Source organism: Lacerta agilis, chromosome 15 (assembly GCF_009819535.1).
Source record: "Lacerta agilis isolate rLacAgi1 chromosome 15, rLacAgi1.pri, whole genome shotgun sequence".
Classification (NCBI taxonomy): Eukaryota; Metazoa; Chordata; class Lepidosauria; order Squamata; family Lacertidae; genus Lacerta; species Lacerta agilis.
The window spans coordinates 43,516,529-43,538,036 of NC_046326.1; the positions used below are offsets into that span (position 1 = coordinate 43,516,529).

Below are 21,508 nucleotides of genomic sequence, written 5' to 3' on the forward strand. Positions count from 1 at the left end.
ACAATCAAGCTGTGTATAGATTTAATGAAACAAACAGAGAGAGAGAGAGAGTTGGTTGCTTCAGGTAGCAACAAGCCTACGGAGATATTTAGAAAGTTAATGTGAGTTTTAATCTGTTTCTAGTTTATGGTTAATTTAACTCTTCAAAAGAGTTAATTATCAGTTATTGTTGCTATTGTTGTGTCTACCTAGGAAGCTGCAGAGTCAGGTCACATGCGGTTTAGGACCCTCGTATTTAAGGGACCGCCTCTCCTGGTATGTCCCATGTAGGACCTTAAGGTCCTCAAATAATAATCTTTTGGAGGTCCCGAGCAACAAAGACGTTAGGTTGGCCTCAACTAGGGCCAGGGCCTTCTCAGTACTGGCCCCGACTTGGTGGAACAGCCTATCACAAGAGACCAGGGCCCTGCGGGATTTGGCATCCTTCCGCAGGGCCTGCAAGACGGAGCTGTTCCACCTGGCCTTTGGGTTGGTTTCTGTTTAATATTTATGCTTCATCTTTTATTGGTGGGATATTTTGAAATTGAGACCTGCAGTTTTAATTGAATTTTAAATTTGTATTTTAATCTGCTATTTTAAATTGATCGTTTTTATGTTTTTTGCTGTGATTTTAATTGATGTTAGCCGCCCTGAGCCCGGTTCTCTGGCTGGGAAGGGCAGGGTATAAATAAAATTATTATTATTATTATTATTATTATTATTATTATTATTATTATTATTATTATCTAGCTCCGTATGGTCTGCACTGACTGGCAGCAGCCCTCCAGGATTTTTTAAGGGGGGGGTCCTCCTCTTTTAGGGAGATACTGCCAGTGGGGATTGAACCAGGTGCCTTCTGCATGCAAAACAGGATGCTGTTGTTGTTGTTATTTTTTTTTGCAGTCTAAAAGGTAAAGGTAAAGGGACCCCTGACCGTTAAGTCCAGTTGTGGACGACTCTGGAGTTGCAGCGCTCATCTCGCTCTATAGGCCAAGGGAGCCAGTGTTTGTCCGCAGACAGCTTCCGGGTCATGTGGCCAGCATGACTAAGCCGTTTCTGGTGAACCAGAGCAGCGCACGGAAACGCCGTTGACCTTCCCGCTGGAGCGGTACCCATTTATCTACTTGCACTTTGACGTGCTTTCAAACTGCTAGGTTGGCAGGAGCTGGGACTGAGCAACGGGAGCTCACCCTGTCGCGGGGATTTGAACCGCTGACCTTCTGATCGGCAAGCCCAAGAGGCTCTGTGGTTTAGACCACATCGCCTTCTAAACCACCATCTTAAGGTGATCTATGTATAATTTAAAACATTCTAAAAGAAAAGCAACAAATACATTGAAAAACGAGACTGAAAACCCAAACAAGTGTATAAATTTTCCAAAATAACTAGCCAAAATTAAAAAAGAACGAGACACAATTCCACCCCCCTTAAATTGCATCGCCAACGACGAAGGTGTTTCAGAAGCAAACAAAACGAAATCCAGACGACTTCACTCCTCTATCAGTTTATTATTATATTATTAGTCATAAGGTCTATTTGGTACATTTAAGGTGCAAAGAGTGCACACTCGACACACAAGCACGCACATAGAGGGCGGTAACTGCCTGCCCCTCCCCTTGGCGACTCGGGGGGAGCCCCCCATGCTGACATCGCCCGGTGGTGGTGGGGTACTTAGGGGCACAGCTCTGCAAAAGCAACGACCAACATCAAAGTGCAGAGCCACATGGGCGGGGGGTAGGGGAAAGGGGTCCCCAAATACACAGGTGGGGAGGGGGAGGGGCGGCATCATGCCGGCGTGATGGCAACAGCTCCTCCCACACAGCGGGGAACCCCCCAAGGGATCCCCCGCAACCTGTCGCCCCGTGCAATGGGCTCACCCCACAACCCTCTCCTGCCCCACCCCCCACACACTCGCTTCCGCCTCCAGGATGGGAACATCCCCTTTGGGGTCTTCCTAGCGCTTCTGGGTGTGCTTTCTTTGGGATCCTCAGAACGACCCTGCAAGGTAGGACCGCGCTGCTAGGATTCCCACCCCCTCTGCCTCCCAGCTGCACAAAACCCGGCTCCTCTTTCGGCTGCTGCTGCTGCTGCTGCTCCCTGCACGTCGCCCCTGGCACCGGACACACTCTGCGGCTACTTCGCTCCTCTGGCGGCTACGGTAGAGACAAAGCTGGGTGTGGCTGTCGTGGCTGGGATGCAAGGTAGCAGAGTGGGAGGTTTTCCGCCAGTGGGGGTGGGGGTGGGGAGCTGCTAAAAGCCTGGCCCCACCTGGGGCTGGGGGGGGCTGCTCCCAGCCCAGCGGGGCCTCAGTAGGCGTGGTTGGCGACGTAGAGAGACAGGCCCGCAGCGCAAGAACCGTCGCTGGACCCTTCGTACTTGCCGAGGGCCGCCAAGCCATTGACCTGGAAAGCAGAAGAAGTGTTTGGAAATACAACTCCCATCAGGCTCCGCTGACCTGGACAGATTTAAAACTACAACTCCCATCAGGCTCAACTGATTTGGACAGATTTTAATCTGCAACTCCCATCGGGCTCAGCCGGCACTAATATATTTTAAACCACAATTCCCATCTGGTTCAGACAGCACGGATGTATTTTTAGCTACAACTCCCATCGGGCTCAGCCAGCACAAATGCATTTTAAACTACAACTCCCATCCGTCCAAGCCAGTGCATCTGAGCTAGTCTCACTCTGTGTGGTGTTCATACTGGATAAATAAGGAATAAATAAATTGCCTAAGAACATTGTGGAAGTAGAGCGGGACATTCCGAGACCAATTATGGTTGTGCTTGAGTGCAAAGCTCCTTTCTGGTTCTGGCGGCAAAATATGATTTTCATATTTATCCTACATGACCTGAATCTGGCTGTATTAATTGGCTGTGTCTTAAAACTCCATTGCTGGCTAGCAACAGAGTCACGTCTCTCTTTTTCCAATTTGGCTGCTGTTTAGTTCACAAGAGCATGGCAAAAGGATGTGTTCTTTGATGATCCCTGAGAACCCCAACATATGTTTCCTTTGATGCTAACATCCTGGAGGCCTGAGCAAATGTCATAATGGCAGGGATCTGCCAAGAAGATTTCTCTCTTATCTGTATCCTGTTTCTTTCTTCTACCTGATCTTGGAATGCTAATTATCTGTAGCCTAGGAAGTAGGGTTAGATCAAACCAGTTCTGCTAAGTTCAAAGATTCTTTGTTCTCCACCTGGCCACATGGCCTGTGGGGGGAGTTTGCTCTGGACACTGTGATTGGATGATTTGAATCTTGGAAGGCGGGTTTTTGTGTCAATAAAAGTACCTGTATGAGGGCTGGGAGGGAAGCTCTCTCTCTTGCTCATTTACCCTCATACAGGTCGTTTGCTGGTTCAAATGTCCTTGTCTTTTTTCTATTCTTTAAAGTAACGTGCCGTGGTAATTCAACTAGAAACACCACAACTCTGCATAAGGGAGCTTCCTATTTAAACAATCCTTTTATTTAGCATAAAAGGGACTAGAATCCTGCCCCCTTTTTCGTTAGTGAAATGGCCAGGGCTCTTGCCCGTTTATATCTTACTCGGTACAAGTCGGCTCCCTCGGTTTCTCTTCCGGCCAGCCCTTGTTTGACAAACAGGAGGACCAGAATCTTTATTTTGGAAGCAAGCTCAGCAACGGAGCTCCCGCTTTTTGTTTATGGAAGGTCGTGGCGCCATCATCTGCAGGTGACAAGGCCTGAGCTTCTCTCTGCCTGAGCCCCCGGAAGGATGCTGAAGGGGGGAAGATGTCACAGGGACCCCGAGGGAATCTCAACTAGAGCATCCCTGGCGGACAGCCATTCAACCTCTGCTTCAAAACACCTCCCAAGGGGTTCTTCTGCTCAGCTCCTGCTTCTGGGTTTCCTTTGGGGGCACCTGGTTGGCCACTGTGGGAACAGGATGCTGGACAAGGTGGGTCGCAGTCTTGATCCAGCAGGCTCTTATGATATTCTGATAGAACCTCCAGGTCCCGAGGCAGTCTATCTCTATTCCTAGGTTGTTAGGGGTCTTTGGCCACTGTGAGAAGAGGATGGTGGGCTAGATGGACCAATGGCCTGCCTGATCCAGCAACCAGGCGCTTCTGATGTTCTTGTGGAGCCTCCAGGTCCAGAGGCAGTCTATCTCAATTCCTACATGCTTATGTGAGAAGAGGGTGCCGAACTGGGTGGGTCATTGGCCTGTTTGTCTAACCGGGGGCACCTGCACTCTCACTCCCTGCGCTGTCCCGGGACCCTCTGCCCCACAGGAGGAGGAGGAGGAGAAACACCCCCCGCCCACTCCCACCACCCTGCTCTTTACCTCAGCGCGTTTGACAAACTCCTCCGTGGCCGAGTCCTCATTCTCCCGCTGACCGCGCCAGGCGTTGAGGGCCGAGGCCTGCAGTGCCCGGCCATAGGAGAAGGTCAGTGCCCACGGACGGGGCAGGGGGCAGTTGTTGATGGCGTTGAGGTTGATGGAGGCCTCCTCCTCACTCTGCCCGCCAGACAGGAAGGTGACCCCTGAAGGAAGGAGGAGACGGCTGAGCAATCGGGGATTTTACCCTCACGACAACCCTGTGAGGTAGGCCAAGGAACAGGGGAGGGGTGGCCCTAGTCACCCGCCGAGAATCTGGCACCTTTGGGAAGCCTGAGGAGCAGGACATGGGTGTGATGGCGCCCCCTGCCCACTTGAACTGGCGTTCAAAGGTAGACTGCGCCTGAAGCTGGAGGCAGCACCAATTGACCCATCGGTTTCAAAGACAAACTGACGGCTTGTCTTTGAAGACCCTTGTGTGGCTTCCCAAGGGGAGCTGTGGGGCAGGCAGGTGGGAGGGAGCGCTCGCCTACCTGGGACGGCAGGCGGCACCGTGCGGCGCAGGGCGGTCACCGTCGCCATGGCGATCTCTTCCGGGCTGTACTTGGTCGGGCAGGCATGCCCCGGGGTCACCATGTTGGGCTTGAGCAAGGTCCCTTCCAGGTAGACGTGGTGGTCGCTCAGCGCCTTGTAGACAGCGGCCAGGACCTGGAAATCCAACAGGCGCAGCTGCAATGAGACTCCCCAACCCTCTTGCCACGTGCCCCATTTAGCGCCAGGTGGGTCTCTGCACCCAGCTCTAAAGGAACCCCATAGAGACTCAACCGCTAAAAGAGGGTTGGGCCAATTCAAGGGGGAAAGGGCTACTGATGGCTCCTGGCCACAACAGCTATCTCTGCCTCCACGGTCGGAGGCCGCTGGAGCTCCACGGCAAAGCTCTCCTTATGCTCTTTCGAGGCTTCTTTTACAAGGTGCAGGTCACGCTGTATTTATGTGTGATGTATCCAATGCAAAGGAACACAGAAACAAAAAGTTAACAAAACTATTTTGCTTCCTGCCAGCCCTTCTAATACTGTTTTGTCCGGGGGGTGGGGGGGAATGACAACAGGGTCCAGCCTTGCTGGCATTCTACCAAACACTTTGGAGGAGTCTGTAAACTTTAAGAAGAAAAAAGCATAAAAATCCATAGATAGGCTTCTTTCACCATGTGGATTAAGCCATGCGTGTTTTCCAGCCCAAAATCCTACACTTGGTACCCCTCATTCTGGAATAGAGCTATAATGGAGAGAATTAAGGCTTCCAGGTGCCGTTTATGTGATTTGGCGTTCTTTTTGTGACATACGCAATGGAAGCATTGCTTAATCCAAGCTTGATAATCTGAAAACGTTGAGAGTCTAGATTTGCACTTTGCTATTTTAACCCATGTGTTCAATGTACCCATTTCACAGCTTTGTTTTTCGTCTGTTATAATTGTTCTGTTTTGCGTACATTATAAAATGAATTTTTGAAAGAGGTGGGGGCAGCCATGCCTGTTTTCTAAACTTATACACACACAGAGAGAAGCCTCACCTTCTCAGTCACGTACTGGCACCTCTTCAAATCGTGTTCCCCGTCGGGCAAGATCTCCGGCTCCACAATGGGCACGATGCCGTTCTAGAGCAGAAAGGCCAACACAAGCACTTAAGACGCGAGAGGCTTCTTTGCCCCAAAAGACAGCTTGATTTCCCAATTTGACAGTGTGGCGGCTGCATAATTTTTCTATTATTCCATTATTTAGGCCACCTTTATTCCCAAGGAAGTCAACTTGGTTCTCCCCATTCACCCCCACAACAACCTTGCAAAGTAGCTTAGGCTGAGAGGGGCAGTGTGACTGGCCTATGAGTGGGGGATCTGAACCCCGGTCTCTCCTGGGTCCTGGTCAGACACCCTCACCACTAGGCCACACTGCCATCCTCCCCATCGCCACTCTGGGCATGTTGCAAGGCATGAGGCTAGCACAGGGCCAGAGCCCAGGGGCATGGTGAACCTGCTTGGCTTGCAGAAGGCCCCAGGTTCAAACCCCAACGGCATCCAGACAGGAAATGACACCTCCCAGCTAAAGCCCTGGAGAGCTGCTGCCAGTCAGTGCGTACACAATCCTGATGGACTGTAGTCTGACTCTGCAAGAAGCAGCTTCCTGTTTGCCCCTTTATTTAGAATCATAAGGACTATAGCCTTGCGGGGGTTTTTAAAGGAAAGGGCTCTAGCTGCCAGTTGGTGTTGAAAATACCAAATACCAGACCAATTGCCTGACCCTGCATAAGGCAGCTTCCCATGTTCCTATTTCAGCCGAAGCTTTATTTAAATGCATGAGGACTAGAAACTTGGTAGGGGAAGTGCCATGGCTCCATAGCAGAGTCCCTGCTTTGCATGCAGAAGGTCCTGGGTTCAGACCTCAGCGGCATTTCCAGGCAGGGCTGCTAGAGACCTGGGAGAGCTGCTGCCAGTCAGTGCAGACAATACCAGGCTAGACAGTCATTGCAAGGAGACTTCCTCTGTTCCAGATGCTCCCGACAGCCGGGTGCCCTCACCTGCTGGCAGATACTGGCATAGCGCGCCAGGACGTTGGCGTTCTCCAGGATGGCCAGGGCGGAGGGGGTGTGATCGCTGATCTTCAACACGCAGCGCCACTTGGCGAAATCCGCCCCGTCTTTCTTGTACTGAGCGCAGCGCTCAGAGAGCCCGTCCAGGCCTGGCAGGAGGGAGGAAGGGAAGCATTGACGGGGGGGGGCAATAATGTATTTGTACTTTAAAAACCAGAAGCCTGACCTGTTAACTGGCACCTTCCTAAAGGATGGGCTGGAGATACTTTAAATAATTAGCCAGTGATACCAGGGTTTAGGGCTGCAGAGTTTAATTACTCTGATTAAACAGTTATGGAAGTTTTAGTTACAGCTCCCGGATGAGAGCTAGCAGGGTCAACCACCTTCTGCGCAATGAAGAGCGAAGAGCTGCCTTTGAGAGAGGACTCAGCATTTCCCTTTTTCTTTCTCTGTGTTTTTATTTAGATTAGTTTCTTTTATCTTATTGTATTGTGAAATAGCTTTAATAAAATCTTATTTTTATAAAAGGGGGGGGGGAGAGAAAAGAGCTTTCAGATGCCTGATGGAGGTGCTTAATCATTCACAAACCCTGAGTTATTTATCAAGGTATTTTTGTACCGTTAAATCACAGAACATATCAAGGCTGTTACACTATGAAAAAGAAGAGAACCACATAAAAAGATAAAAAACTATTTTAAAACAAGCATCAACAAACCATGATGGGACATGTCTTTAACGCTTACACAGGTCTGATGAAATAGAAGGTTTCCGCAGATGTTATAATTATTAAGCAAAGACTTAAACTATGGAACTCTCTTCCCTAGGAAGCACCGGTGGCCCCCAACTTGGATGGATTGAAAAGAGGATTGGGCCGATTCATGGAGGAGGAGAGGGCTGTCCAGGCTGCTAACCAGGCCAGGGTGGCTGTGCTCTACCTCCATGGCTGGAGCCAGGAAATGCTTCTGACTACCAGTTGATGAGGGACGCGGGTGGCGCTGTGGGGTAAACCACAGAGCCTAGGGCTTGCCGATCGAATCCCCGCAATGACGGGGTGAGCTCCCGTTGCTCGGTCCCTGCTCCTGCCCACCTAGCAGTTCAAAAGCACGTCAAAGTGCAAGTAGATAAATAGGTACTGCTTTGGCGGGAAGGTAAACGGCATTTCCGTGCGCTGCTCTGGTTCACCAAAAGCGGCTTAGTCATGCTGGCCACATGACCCGGAAGCTGTACGCCGGCTCCCTCGGCCAATAAAGCAAGATGAGCGCCGCAACCCCAGAGTCGTCCGCGACTGGACCTAATGGTCAGGGGTCCCTTTACCCAGGACCGGTGCTAGGGTTTCTTGTGCCCTAGGCGAGACCACCTTCTGGCGCCGCCCGCCACCACCTGCTTTAGCGGGAGGTGGGGGTGGCGGAGAGGCAAGCAGCAGTTTCTCCGCTGTAGCGGAGAAGCTGCTGCTCGCCCACCCCCGCCAAAGCCTGCTTTAGCGGGAGCCGGGGGGTGGTGTAGTGGGCAAGCAGCACCTCTCCGCATCAGGGGAGAAGCTGCTGCTGGCCCGCCCCGCCCCGCCCCCCTGCCCAAGCCTGGCCAGCGCCCCCTCCATTTTGGCGCCCTAGGCAATTGCCTAGTTCGCCTTAATGAACACGCCGTCCCTGCCTTTACCTTTACCAGTTGATGAAAACCACAGTAAAGGAAAGGGCTCAGGCTTGGATCCTGCTTGCAAGTTTCCCAGAAGAGGCACCTGGTCAGCCACTGTGAGAACAGGAGGCTGAACTAATGGGCCCCCTTTGGCCTGATCCAGCAGCCAGGCTCTTCTGTTGTTCCTGTTGAACCTCCAGGTCCAGAGGCAGTCTATCTCGATTCCCCGGTTCTTTGGGGCATTTGGCATGTGTGAGAAGAGGATGCAGGACTAGATGAGCCACTGTTCTGACCCGGCAGGCTATTCTCATCTTCTTAGCACTCTTGGTTATTATTTATTTAAGACAGCCTACCCTCAGCCCTAAAATTTCATGGCATGAAGCACCTAAGATCTAATCCACTTGCAGAAAGAGCAGGTCACGTTAATCCCAGCCTGACCTTTGGAACAAGGGGCAAGGGCAGCAAATGTGCTTTGTACTGAGTCAGAGCATTGATCCATCCAGCTCAAAAGCGTCTCTAGGATGGCGAAGGAAAGAGCTATTCCAACCTGCATGCACATTTGAACACCAGCCAGCTAGCAGGTGAAAATCCAACTCATCCGATGGGTTGGCTGGGCTTCAAGGGGTCCTACCTTGGGTGGTGGTCTCTCCGTCGGTCCCAGCGAGAGGCACGACGCCCTTGTCCACCTGTGAAAGACACAAGACACCCAAGGGTGACCGACGCCTCTGGGGCAGACCCTCTGGGACCCAGACCCTCTCCAAGGCCCAGAAGAAGCCAGGGACGAGGAACTTGCTGCCCTCCAGATCTTGCTGCACTACAATTCCCATCAGCCCTAGGATTACCCGCCCACGGGAGTTGTAGTCCAAGAGATGGGGGAGGGCACGGGGTCTCCAGGGTCTGGCTTTGAGACACCCTGCAAACGAGTTTCCTTTCCCTCAAAGGGAGAGAAACCTCTCTCCGCCCCACGCGACCCACAGCCCTGATTCGTCTCACGCACCTTGATGCCCACAACGATGCCCTTGTCCTTGACCATCTCGACGAAGGGTGTGCCGTCGTCCGCCTTCTGGTACATGGTCTCGTGGAAGAAGATGACCCCCCCGATGCACTTCTCCACCCGGCTGTCGGCGCTGAAGAGGATCTGGCGGTAGAGACGCCGGTTCTCCTCAGTGTTCTCCACCCCAATCTGGTTCAGCCGCTTGGCCATGCTCCCTGTCGGAGGTGAAAGGCAGAGGGGGCAAATGTTCAGAGGTGCAATGGCGGGAGGGTCAGAGTGTGTGAGTCTGCAGCGCCCCTAGTTCGAGGGACCTTGACTCCCAGCCTCAGTTGCCATCTGTGAAATGGGAATCAAAAGCCGCTGAATAAGGTCCGCCAAAGCCAGCAGAGAATTGGTATCATAGAATCCTAAGGCGGGAAGGGATCCCCAAGGGTCATCTAGTCCAACCCCCTGCAATGCAGGAATTTCAACTAAAGAATCCCTGACAGGATTCCAACCGCTTCTAAAAGAGCCTCCAAAGAAGGCAAGCACACCACGCTCTTCTGAGGGAGTCTGCTCCACTGTCAAACGGCTCTTACAGTCAGAAACTTAGTCTGATGCGTAGTCAGAATCTCCTTCCTTGCCACTTGAATCCATTGGTTTATTGCGGCAGCCTTTGGCTATGTGCAATAAAACTGACTGACTGACTGACTGAATCCATTGCTTTGGGTCCTTCCTTCCAGAGCAGGAGAAAACAAGCTTGCTCCATCTTCCATTTCACAGCCCTTGAGATATTTGAAGATGGCTATCCTATCTCCTCTCGGACTCCTCTTTTCCAGGCTAAACATATATAACTCCTTCAACCGTTCCTCATCAGGCTTGGCTTCCAGGCCCTTGATCATCTTGGTCGCCCTCCTCTGCCCACCTTCCAGCTTGTCAATATCCTCCTTAAATTGTGGCGCCCAGAACTGCACACAGTATTCCAGGTGTGATCTGACCAAGGCAGAAGAGGGTGGGACTATGACTTCCCTTGATCTGGACCATGGGTCCCCAAACTAAGGCCCGGGGGCTGGATCTGGCCCAATCGCCTTCTCAATCCGGCCCGCGGACGGTCTGGGAATCGGCGTGTTTTTACATGAGTAGAATGTGTCCTTTTATTTAAAATGCATCTCTGGGTTATTTGTGGGGCATAATAATTTGTTCATCCCCCCCCCCAAAAAAATAGTCCGTCCCCCCACAAGGTCTGAGGGACAGTGGACCGGCCCCCTGCTGAAAAGGTTTGCTGACCCCTGATCCGGACACTAGACTTCTCTTAATGCAGGCTAGAGAAGCATTCACTTTTTTGCTGCCGCATCACACTGTGGACTCCTGTTCAGCTTGTGGTTTCCTAAGCCCCCCCCCCCATCCTTCTCACATGCTCTGTTGTCAAGCCATGTGTCCGTCCGTCCGTCCGTCCGTCCCCCCCATCCTATAGTTGTGCATCTGGGTCTTCCTGCCTAAGTGGAGAACCAGTGCAGGAAATTTTCAGGGGAACTTTTTCAAAGAAAAAGAGGCCTACCCACGGATTCATCGGCTGCCAGGATGCCCTTGCCCGGGGCCACGATCCGCTGGGCGATGTCTGAGAGCTCCATCTTCTGCTCCGTGGTGAGGGCGGGGTACTGGTGCGTCATCTTGGCTGGTTTTTCCTGCGCCAAAGGAAGGCACAAGAAGCAAGTCAGCAGAGACCCCCTACCTTTTCTGACTTGGCACCCATGGGAGCAGGTCTTTCTAGGGCTCCCGCACCCCACAAATGTGGGTCACCACCTCCCGTCAACTATGCCAAGCCCTCCGTCCACTTGCTTCTCTTATGCAGACCTTGTTTGCTTGTCTTTAAACAATGACAAAAAGCTTCCAGATTAAACAGAAAGTCAACTGATATTCATAGCAAGTCTGTGCCTTGTGCATTTTCGTTATCCCCATTCCAAAACCAACCTAGGGATTTCCAATTTACTCAGTCAATATCTGCTACAGCGCTCATGGAAACTTTTACGTGCAAATATCGATCAGGTCAACATCCATGGATGTAAAGCACAATCAGTTTACTTCCATTTTTCAACCCCTTAGACCAATTCCCAGCTGGGAGCTGGAACTAGATAGTGAGCTTTGCTGTGTGTGATGGGCTGATCAGGCCTGGGAAGCACAATTGGGGGATCTGGTTTTGCAAAAGGAATGGCAACGATTCCAGGATCACGACATAAGGAGAGCCTGCTGGATCAGGCCAATGGCCCACCTAGTCCAACATCCACTGCCTCCTGTGGCAGGGAGTTCCACAGTTTAACGCCTTTGGCTGATTAATATTCTACAGCCTTTTAAATGTATCAGTGGGGAGGGAGGTTATTCTTTGGTTGTTTTGGTTTAATTATTTACTGTGTTTTATCCTGTATTTTATTCTGTGAACACACACCCCCTCCCGAAATCTTTGGGTGAAGGGCAGTATATAGAAATGAAAATGAAAATGAACTATGCACTGCGTGAAGAACGACTTTCCCGGCTGTTCCAAAATGCAAGCTCGTAAACAAAGCACACTTTGCTTTGCTTCCTGGGTTGCAAAAATGCATTTTAGAATAGTCTGTGCACTGGGGACATATCAATGGGGGGAGCCTCTAAAAATATGCCTATTATGTGGCTGCTTGTACACTCTGAAGATGTTCCCTTGCCGCTGCCCAGGGAATGAGTGTGCCAGGTGAGACAGAAATGGGCGCTGGGTCTCCTGCCCCCTCTCTGCCATGCCTCACCTGCTCAGGCAGTTGCAGGGGGGACTTCCAAGCCCCCCACCCAGCTGTGCCACCCAGACAGACAGACAGACAACCGCCACCACTCTGCCCGCCTGCCTATCCAGAGAGCACGTAGCAGAGGACAGGTTATGTAACAGAGAGCTGGGCGATCACAGCCGCCGGCACAGACACGTGCCCAGCCTCGTGGCAGCCCCAGACAGATGGCAGCACACACGGCCAGGCACTCCCCCCCCCCACATACACACACCCAACCACAGGCAGCCGAGGGCTTTACTGTTAGTAACCCTTGAGGATTAAGCACAGCCTGCAGAACAGACATTCCCTGCAAGGGCTTCTCTATTCTGCGGCCACCAAATGGGGACCCATTGTTATTTATTGCTATTATTATTATTATTATTATTATTATTAATCCAGTGAATCAGTAGGATATCCCCAAATATTCTCCAGGACTTGGCACCAAGAAGCCAGGAGCATTTGGGACTTAGAGAAAAGGCAACATAATTAATATTCATTCATTCATTCATTCATTCATTCATTTATACCTCACCCATCTGGCTGGACTTCCCCAGCCACTCTGGGCGGCTCCCAACCAAATATTAAAAACACAATACAGCATTAAACATTAAAAACTTCCCTAAACAAGGATGCCTTCAGATGTTTACAGCACATCGCACAGCATGGAGAAAGTGGAGAGAGAACATGATGCTGTTTTTAAAATAAATAAATATCTTGTTGCAATGAGTTCCATAGTTCAATTACATGCTGCCTGAAGCAGTCCTTCCTTTTGCCTGTCCTGAGCTTCATTGGGCGACCCCTTTTGGATCATAGTATTATGCAGAGCCTGTGGTGGCCTAGTGGTGAGAGTGCCGGATCAGGACCTGGGAGAGACCAGGGTTCAAATCCCCCAGCTCAGCCACGAAGCTCTCACTGCCTGAACTTGGAAGCCAGTCGCTCAGTCTCAGCATAAGGGTTGCTGTGAGGATACAATGGGGAGCTCCTTCGGATATCAATAAAATAAACAGACAATAATTAATAAATAAGAGGGGGAAAGACCCCTCTCGCCATCTCTATCACACCTCACATAATTGTTTACACCCCCACAATTCGCCTGGTTTCCTAAGCTAAAAAGGCCCAAGCCCTGCTGCCTTTTCTCATAAGGGAGAAAGGGGGCTTGCTGCTTCTTGTCCCCCAACTCTCTGCAAGCTGTTGCAGGGGGTTGGACTAGATGGCCCTTGGGGGTCCTGCCAACTCTGCAATTCTACGATGGTTATTCCTTCAAAGCGACATGTCAGCATTAAGCTATCCCTGTCTTTGAGAGCTCCAGGAGAGCGGGGAAACATTAAAATATAAGAACACAAGAAGCGGCTGCTGGATCAGGCCCATGGCCCTTCTAGTCCAGCCTCCTGTTCTCACAGCTGCCAATCAGATGCCCACATGGGAAACCCATGGCAGGATTCGAACGCAAGAGCCCTCTCCCTTCCCGTGGGTTCCAGCAACTGGGATTCAGAAGTATTGCTGCCTCCAGCCAGGGAGCCAGCGTCAGCCTCTCCCCCTCCAGGAATCTGTCCAATCCTCTTCTAAAGCCAACTAGGCTCCCTGCCTCCTGTGGAAGGGAGTTCCACAGCTTAACCCTGCGCTGTGGGAAGTCCCAAATGCTGCAAGCTCTCCTCCCAGGGGAGTCTTTCCACCCCCTGGGTCATTTGGGCTGCCCTCTGTCTCCGGAACCTTTCCCAAGGCTCTGCAGTGTGTTTGCTTCACTTCGGAGAAAGATGTGCCAGTCCTCGTTTTGCAGGCAGACACCGCTCCCCCTTAAACTCTTCTCCTAAATTTAGGACTGGACCCTTTTCCGTGATCCTAATCCTGCTTCCTGGGTGCCTCCAGTTGGGAGCAGCTCCCTCCCGCCACCCTCCCTCTTCCCCCATCAACACGAGGGGAAAGACGGTCTCACAACGCTGCCGGATACCCTGAGAAAGACCAGGGTTCAAATCTTCCTCCTCAGCCATGAAGCTCACAGGGTGACCTTGGGCCAGTCACTGCTTCTCAACCTAACCTACCTCGCAGAATTGTTGTGAGAATTAATTAGGGGGGGACCATTTATTTTTTGCCTTTGTATCCCACCTTTTTCTCTAGGGAGGGACATGTGGCTCTCCACCTCCTCGTTTAATCCTCAAAACCAGCTTGCGAGGAAGGTTAAGCATAGACTGAGGGACTGGCTTCCAAAGTCGCCGAGTGGGGGGATTTGAACCCTGCTCTCTCCCAGGTCCCAGGTCCAACACTCTCCCCACTCTGCCATCCTGGCTCATAGAAACTCTGGAAGCTGCCTTATAGTGAGTTAGAGGCTTGGTCCACTCAGCTGAATAATGCCTACTCTGACTGGCAGCAATGGCTCTCCAGGATTTCAAACTCTCTTACAGCCCTACCTGGAGACACCATTGGGGACCAAGCCTGGGACCTTCTGCATGCAAAGGAGATGCTCTGCCACTGCCTATATAGGAAGCTTCCTTATACAGAGTCCATCCAGCCCAGTATTGCACACACTGACCGGCAGCAGTGCCTCTCCGGATTGCAGTCTCTCCCAGCCCTACCATTGGGGACTGAGTCTGGGACCTTCTGCATGCAAAGCAGGGGCTCTGGAGCACTGAGCTGCGCCCCATGGTCCCTGTAAATGTAACATGCACACCAGAGAGGCAGTGTGGTATAGTGGTTAGAGACACCAGGGTTCAAATCCTCCCTCTTGGCCATGGAACTCACTGGGTGTGTGACCTTGGGGGCCTGCCACTGCCTCTTGGACTAGCCTACCTCACAGGGTTGTTGTGGGGGGGACGACCCTGCACACCATTTGAGTTCCTTAGAGATGGGATAGGAAAGCAACCAGCCAATCGGTCAATATATAAAAATTAAACGTCTCATCTGGTGTTTTCTGCTCTCCAGTGTGTTCAAGAAAGCAAGTTGAGCCACAGGCAAGGAAAGTGATTGGGGGGTGGGGGGTGGAGAGAGAGACTTGTCTCTTAGCCATCTGTCCAGAAAGAAAGATTTAATTCAAGCCATCAATCTGCCAGGCTCACAAAAAAAGCTTTTTTTGAGCCAGGAACAAGAGATGTTGCCATTCCAGAAGCGTCCCAGGAAAGCTGCTTTTGGCTCCCCACCCCAGCCAGCGCCAAAGGACTCAGGGCTCCCTCCCCACCCGCGGGCAACGGGTGCCAGGGAACGACTAGCAAACAGGCTGGCAAGGAGGCGGGGAGGAATCGCCAGCCCGGAATTCTGGGTGCAAGAAATATCCGCACATATCTTTATACCTACCAAGAGGGGCGGCCCAGAACAGGAGCCCCAAATCCAAGTGGAGGCTGGCAGGACCACCAAGACGGACCCTAACACGGCGGTCAGCAGCTGGGGGAGCCCCAGGGTGGAAGTGAGCCCCCTTGCCTCTCTGGACCCCCTCCCCGCCATTTGGGACTTTGCTTCCTGGGTTACAGAAATGCAAACATAATCATTTTCAAGGGGTCTTTTTCGCAGGACAATGGATGCCGGAATTAGCAAAAGAGGGGAAGGGGGTGACGTTTGGACCACCTGGAGGGGTCTGATGGGTGGGCCTCCCTCCTCCACATCGCACGCACATTAGCTGGAACCAATCCCACTCTTGCCCGGCGGGTGCCTCTGAGCACATGCAGAGTGCATTTCGCCACCACTCCCACAGCAGCCCCCTAACCTCGCTAAGGGGCTCCATCTGCACCCCAGGCCCCTTTCCTTGCTCCCATATGGCGCCTCTTCATCCCTTTGTACCGCAGCACAGAGGGGGAGGCTGCAGATTGCTCCCCCCAAAAACCCCTCCCCTTCCCTCCAAAAAATATGTGTAGGGTGCTCCCCAGAAAACCAGACAAAGATGAGAAGAGGAATTGGGGGGGGCTGAAAAAAAAATAAACAGGGGAGCCCCCCACTACCACCACCTCCAAGCGTCCTATCCTCGGACCGTCTTTTGTGTGGGGTGCTGTGCGTCCTTCCCCTCGAGCAAATAGGGGGGGGTCTTGCCTTCCTGTGGGGAGGTGGGGACAGGCAACGGCGCCACGGATGAGGAAGGCGGGGGGGGGGTCTGTGGGACCCGATCCTGGCGGGCTTACCGGGCTCCCGTCCGTGCGTCCGTCTGTCGTCGAGGCTGGAGCAGCTGCGTGTGCGGGCGGCGCGGCTCCGGCTGTAAAAGAGGCTGCGGTGCCGCAGAGCTACGTGACTCCGGCGGGGGAGGCGGGGGAGAGGGAGGGAGGAGCCACCCCCCCGCCGTCCCCTCCCCTGACCCGAGGAAGGAGGGGTCCCCACCCCCCTGCTCAGCCTTGCCCGGGACGGAGACGACGCCGGTTTCGACGGAGAGGCGCACAGATGCCGCGGTGAAGGGCGCAGCTCGCGGAAGCTTCGTTTGTATATTTCAGCATCGTTTGTTTGTTTGTTTGTATCTCACCTTTTCTGCATACGTGTTTTCCCTCCTCCCCCTGTTATCCTCACAACAGCCCTGCGAGGTAGGTTAGAGACGGAGAAAGGCAGTGACTGTCCTTTCTGGATCGCAGCAACTCTCAGCCAGGCGGGTGGGGCCGAGAGGAAGACTCCGAACATCTGGAGGCCCAGCTGGGCAGCCCCACAAAGCCCATGGCCCACATTTTGTTTATTTTCACCTAACGTTTATAGACTGCATCCAAGGAACACGTCCTCCTTCACACAGCACATCGTTAAACTGTGGAACTCACTGCCACAGGAGGCGGGGACGTCAACGAACCTAGATGGCTTTCATAGAATCCTAGAGCTGGAAGGGATGGATTGCAAGGGTCATCCAGTCCAACCCCCTGCAATGCAGGAATTTCAGCGTTCCTGACAGATGGCCATCTAATCTCGGCTTAAAAACCTCCAAGAAAGGAGAGTCCACCACATTCTGAAGGGAGGCCATTCCACCGTGGAACAGCTCTTACCGTCAGAAAGTTTTTCCCGATGTTGAGTCAGAATCTCCTTTCTTGTAAACTTGAATCCATTGGTCCGAGTCTTACCTTGCAGAGTAGGAGAAAACAAGCTTGCTCCATCTTCCATGTGACAGTCCTTCAGATATCTGGAGATGGCTATCATATCTCCTCTCAATCTCCTCTTTTCCAGGCTAAACACACCCAACTCCCTCAACCAGTCCTCTCAAGGATTGGTTTCCAGACCCCTGGTCATCTTTGTTGCCCTCCTCTGCACACATTGCAGCTTACCAATGGCATTTTAAAATTGTGGCACCCAGAACTGGACACAGTATTCCAGGTGTGGTCTGACCAAGGAACAATAGAGCGGTACTATGACTTCCCTTGATCTGGACACTAGACTTCTGTTGATGCAGCCGAGAATAGCATTAGATTTTTTTGCTGCTGCATCACACTGTTGGCTCATGTTCAGCTTGAGGTCCACCAAGACCCCGAGATCCTTTCCTGCTGGCAAATTCATGGTCTATCCATGGCTATGAATGGCTACTGGCCTTGACAGCTCTCCTCTGCTTCCATGGAGACATTGGTGCTTCTGAATACCAGTTGCTGTGAACCGCAGGAGGAGAGGGGTCTCCCATATTCACAGTCAACTGTTCAGCCACTGGGAGAACACAAGGCAGGCCATTGGCCTGATCCAGCGGCCAAGCTCTTCCCATGTTCTGGCACAAAAGACCTCTGAACCACTTAATATTCCATTGAAATCCCAATACTCAAGTTACATAACTTAAAGATGCCACACACACTGCAATTGTTTGCTTTTCAGATATCACAAGACTCTGCTGGTGGTGTTGCCTTTTTTTGCCGTAAGAGTAAATGGCTGTTTACCCCTCTGGCGATAACCCTGGACCAAGCATCAGGCCCATTAGGGTTGGCTCCAGTCCACCGTGGAGCCCAGACTCTGACTCAGCAGCTTCACTGCTATGTATTATAGATGAGGAAAAGAGAGAGAGAGAGAGAGATATGCGTGAGCTATAAAAGACACCTGGGCAGAGGCTGGATGGTTCTTTTTTTAACAACAACAAAAAACCTCATTATTTTTTCAGCATCATATAAAAGGAATAATAGAGCTCAAAAAAAAGTGAAACAAAAAAATAGAACAAAAACAAGAAAGTGAAATAAAATAGCAACAACAATAATGAACCTAATAAAATACAAAAGCATATTTGTTGTTGTTTAGTCATTCAGTCCGACTCTTCGTGACCCCATGGACCAGAGCACGCCAGGCACTCCTGTCTTCCTCTGCCTCCCACATTTTGGCCAGACTCATGCCAGTCGCTTCGAGAACACTGTCCAACCACCTCGTCCTCTGTCGTCCCCTTCTCCTTGTGCCCTCCATCTTTCCCAACATCAGGGTCTTTTCCAGGGAGTCTTCTCTTCTCATGAGGTGGCCAAAGTACTGGAGTCTCAGCTTCAGGATCTTTCCTTCCAGTGAGCACTCAGGGCTGATTTCCTTCAGAATGGATCGGTTGGATCTTCTTGCAATCCATGGGACTCTCCAGAGTCTCTTCCAGCACCAGAATTCAAAAGGTATATCCATCAGTATTTTGCCTTAGTCTTCAATCTGCATGCAGAGAATTGAGTCCTTCCAGCTCCCACCTGGGAGAGATTCCCCCTTCCTCAGACTCCCCCCCCACCCCGAGTCATTTACCCTTCAGATATTAACGTCTTCAGATATTAAAAGACACATATAAATAATCTTTTTAGAGAGCTGTCAAGAGGCTAAGGCTGGATAATTCTGATGATACCAGTAAGGGAATCTCACTGCCCCACATCCCAGGGGGTTGTGCCTTGGCCTTCCTAAAAGGGACCCAGGATTAACCCCCAATACAGGCAGGACAGCGTTAGGTGTCGTTAAATGTATTAATTCTGTGTCCGCATGACAGAGCTTTGACATCTATATGCATGAATTAGTGCTCAGCAGAGAGCCAAAGTGAGCGGTAATTCCCCCTGGAGGTGGTGGGATTCCCTAGTGGGGGTACTAAAGGGGTGGCAATGAGGGGGCTGGAGGTGGAAGAGACTGCCAGACTGTCACTGGGTCCAAAGTCATCTGTTTTGTTGAATTAATTGAATTAAATAGATTTAATTGGACCTTGAATAAATGTGCAATTATCTGTTCCCCCTGTCTGGTGCTATTATTTCCCTTAGTGGGTTGTGCAAACAGCTACCCTGAAAAATGCTTTTTATAGGGAGGGGGGACAGGGGTCCCAAAAAGTTTGGGAAACCTCTGGCATAGAGGAGCATAAATGATGAATATAGAGGCCTCTCCAGAGTGGCTTTGAATATTGTAACCTCTGTATTATATCCTCTGGGACTCAGAATGCTTGACGGTGAGAGAGAGGTTCTTAGAAACATTTTAACTGTGTCCATCAGGGTTCCTGAAACGGGGGGGGGGGGACAGGACAGGTGCACAGGTGAGAGAACGTTCTGTGGTTAAAAGGGAGACATCAACCAGCGGCCTTGCGGTGATGAAAAGACGGAGAGATGAACCTATTGTCATTTGGGGAGACATTGCAACCTTGAGTAACTTTTGGAACTCCCTGCCACTTGACATCAGGGCAGGTGTTTCCACTGCAATCTCCTTGGTGCTTCTTCAAAACATTCTTGTTTAGAAAAGTCTGCCGGGACATTTAGAAATTTGATGTTAGTTTTAACCCATTTTACGCCTATTATTATTTTAATGTTTCGAAAGACCTAAATTATTGTCATTTATTTTTCTAAACGATGATATTTTGTGTAAACTGCTTTGAGGGGGATTTTCACAATCAAGTGGTGCATAAATTTTATGAAATAAAAAAAAAATGGGGGGGGGTGCACAAACCAGCATCAACTATACAGGTTGCAAAATTATTAATAATAAAAAGATTTTAACAACTTTAAGCAGGGTGGGAAAAGGCCTGTTCTGGGTACCTGCCTTCAGTGGGGAGAGTTTGCAAGCAGAAGGGCAAGAGGGGAGGGTGGGTGGGAGTCTAGAAGGAAGCACGCTGCTCCTTTTAATGGAGGGGAGAGGAAGGCAGGTGGTCCTCCAGCCACAGAGGCAGAGAAATGCTTCTTGGCCTTGGCCTCCCCCCTGCCCCCCCCAAAAGAGACACGACTCTGAGGAGGGACAAGGGGAATCTAGGCCATGGGGGGGGGAGGACCCACCCCCTCACCCATCTCTGCCCCAGAGAAGCTAGGTCACCCGTGGCGGAGGACGCCCAAGGGCAGAAGGAGGCAGGGGGACGGATCCAGCACCTTCTTGAGGTGGGGCTAAATCGGGGACAGAACTGGCTGCAGGCTGTGTGTGTGCAGCAGGGAAGATGAGCAAAGCGCAGAAATAAAACTAAGTCAATCAATTACTCGGGAATGAAAGGAGGGGCTGGGCTGAGTCACAGGCTGGAGGCTGAGAGAAGCCACCACTGCAGACTCTTTGCTTTCTGGTTGCTCCGTCTTACAGGGGGCGGGTGGGCCAACTCTGGCCCCTGGCCCCCCACTTTCCAGGGGGGCTGGAGGCTCCCCGTTGCTGCGAGAGACGTGCCTTAAGACGCCCGTGTGCAACCAAAGGTGATCCTGCGGCCCCACACATCCAGCACGCTGATCTCACAGCGGCCCAATGGAAGGAGGGACCCAGATCGACTGCCCCTGGAACTGGAGGATCCATCAGAACATCAGAAGAGCCAGCCAGATGAGAGCAAGAATCTTCTCCTCTCCTGCAAGTTTCCAGCAACTAGTTTCGGAAGAATTGCAGCCCAGCCGAGCCACAGTGGCCAGGAGCCATCGAGAGGCCTCTCCTCCTCTGTGCATCTAGGTTGGTGGCTCAGGGAGGAGAACTGGCCAGAGTTGAGGGGATGTGGCCCTTGCTTGGCATGCAAAGGGTGGCCGGTTCAATCCTTGGCCTCCCTACTTGACAAAAATGACTAGCTGTGGGTGATTTGGGGGCGGGGACCCCAACCTCTCATTGGCAGTGTGGTGTAGTGGCTAGTGTCAGCCATGACCTGGGAGAGAGCAGGATTCAAATCCCCACCGGTCAAGCCTTGAAGCTCTCACCGCCCGTCCTTGGGCCAGGCACTGCCTCTGAACGTGGCCTACCTCACAGGGCTGTTGTGAGGTTTAAATGAAGGGGAGAATCATGCATACCACCTTGAGCTCCTTGCGGTGGGGGAAGGCAGAATAGAAATGCCACAAATAAGCAGGAGAAGCAGCCAGCCCCCCCCCCGAGTGCCCCCTCCAAGAGTCTTTGGACTATAACTCCCATCAGCCGCACATGGGAGTTGTGGTCCTGGTGCGCCCAAGAGGAC

General features: G+C 51.7%; 1 protein-coding gene across 2 annotated transcripts; it reads right to left on the reverse strand.

Annotated features, from left to right (window-relative positions):
* Positions 1–1,467: 1,467 nt before the first annotated feature.
* ALDOC (aldolase, fructose-bisphosphate C) lies at positions 1,468–16,501 on the reverse strand. Of its 2 annotated transcripts, none has more exons than XM_033171932.1 (9): positions 16,356–16,501; positions 11,025–11,151; positions 9,491–9,702; positions 9,125–9,179; positions 6,850–7,010; positions 5,849–5,932; positions 4,813–4,987; positions 4,286–4,485; positions 1,468–2,381 (listed from the first exon to the last, which is right to left on the reverse strand). In XM_033171932.1, the coding sequence occupies exons 2-9, from the start codon at positions 11,134–11,136 to the stop codon at positions 2,286–2,288; spliced, it is 1,095 nt and encodes a 364-aa protein (XP_033027823.1). In that variant the 5' UTR covers positions 11,137–11,151; positions 16,356–16,501; the 3' UTR covers positions 1,468–2,285. The 2 variants fall into 2 exon arrangements, with proteins under 2 accessions (XP_033027823.1, XP_033027822.1); XM_033171931.1 differs by lacking the exon at positions 16,356–16,501 and adding an exon at positions 15,541–15,563.
* Positions 16,502–21,508: the final 5,007 nt, after the last annotated feature.

Bases quoted from the DNA above. Each gene is read 5' to 3' on its own strand.
- ALDOC (XM_033171932.1), bottom strand. From the start codon at position 11,136: ATGACGCACCAGTACCCCGCCCTCACCACGGAGCAGAAGATGGAGCTC. The intron at 7,011-9,124 runs GTAGGACCCCTT...CCCTCCTGCCAG, and splicing joins CGGAGAGACCACCACCCAAG to GCCTGGACGGGCTCTCTGAG. The intron at 4,486-4,812 runs GTAGGCGAGCGC...TCCTTCCTTCAG, and splicing joins GGTGCCGCCTGCCGTCCCAG to GGGTCACCTTCCTGTCTGGC.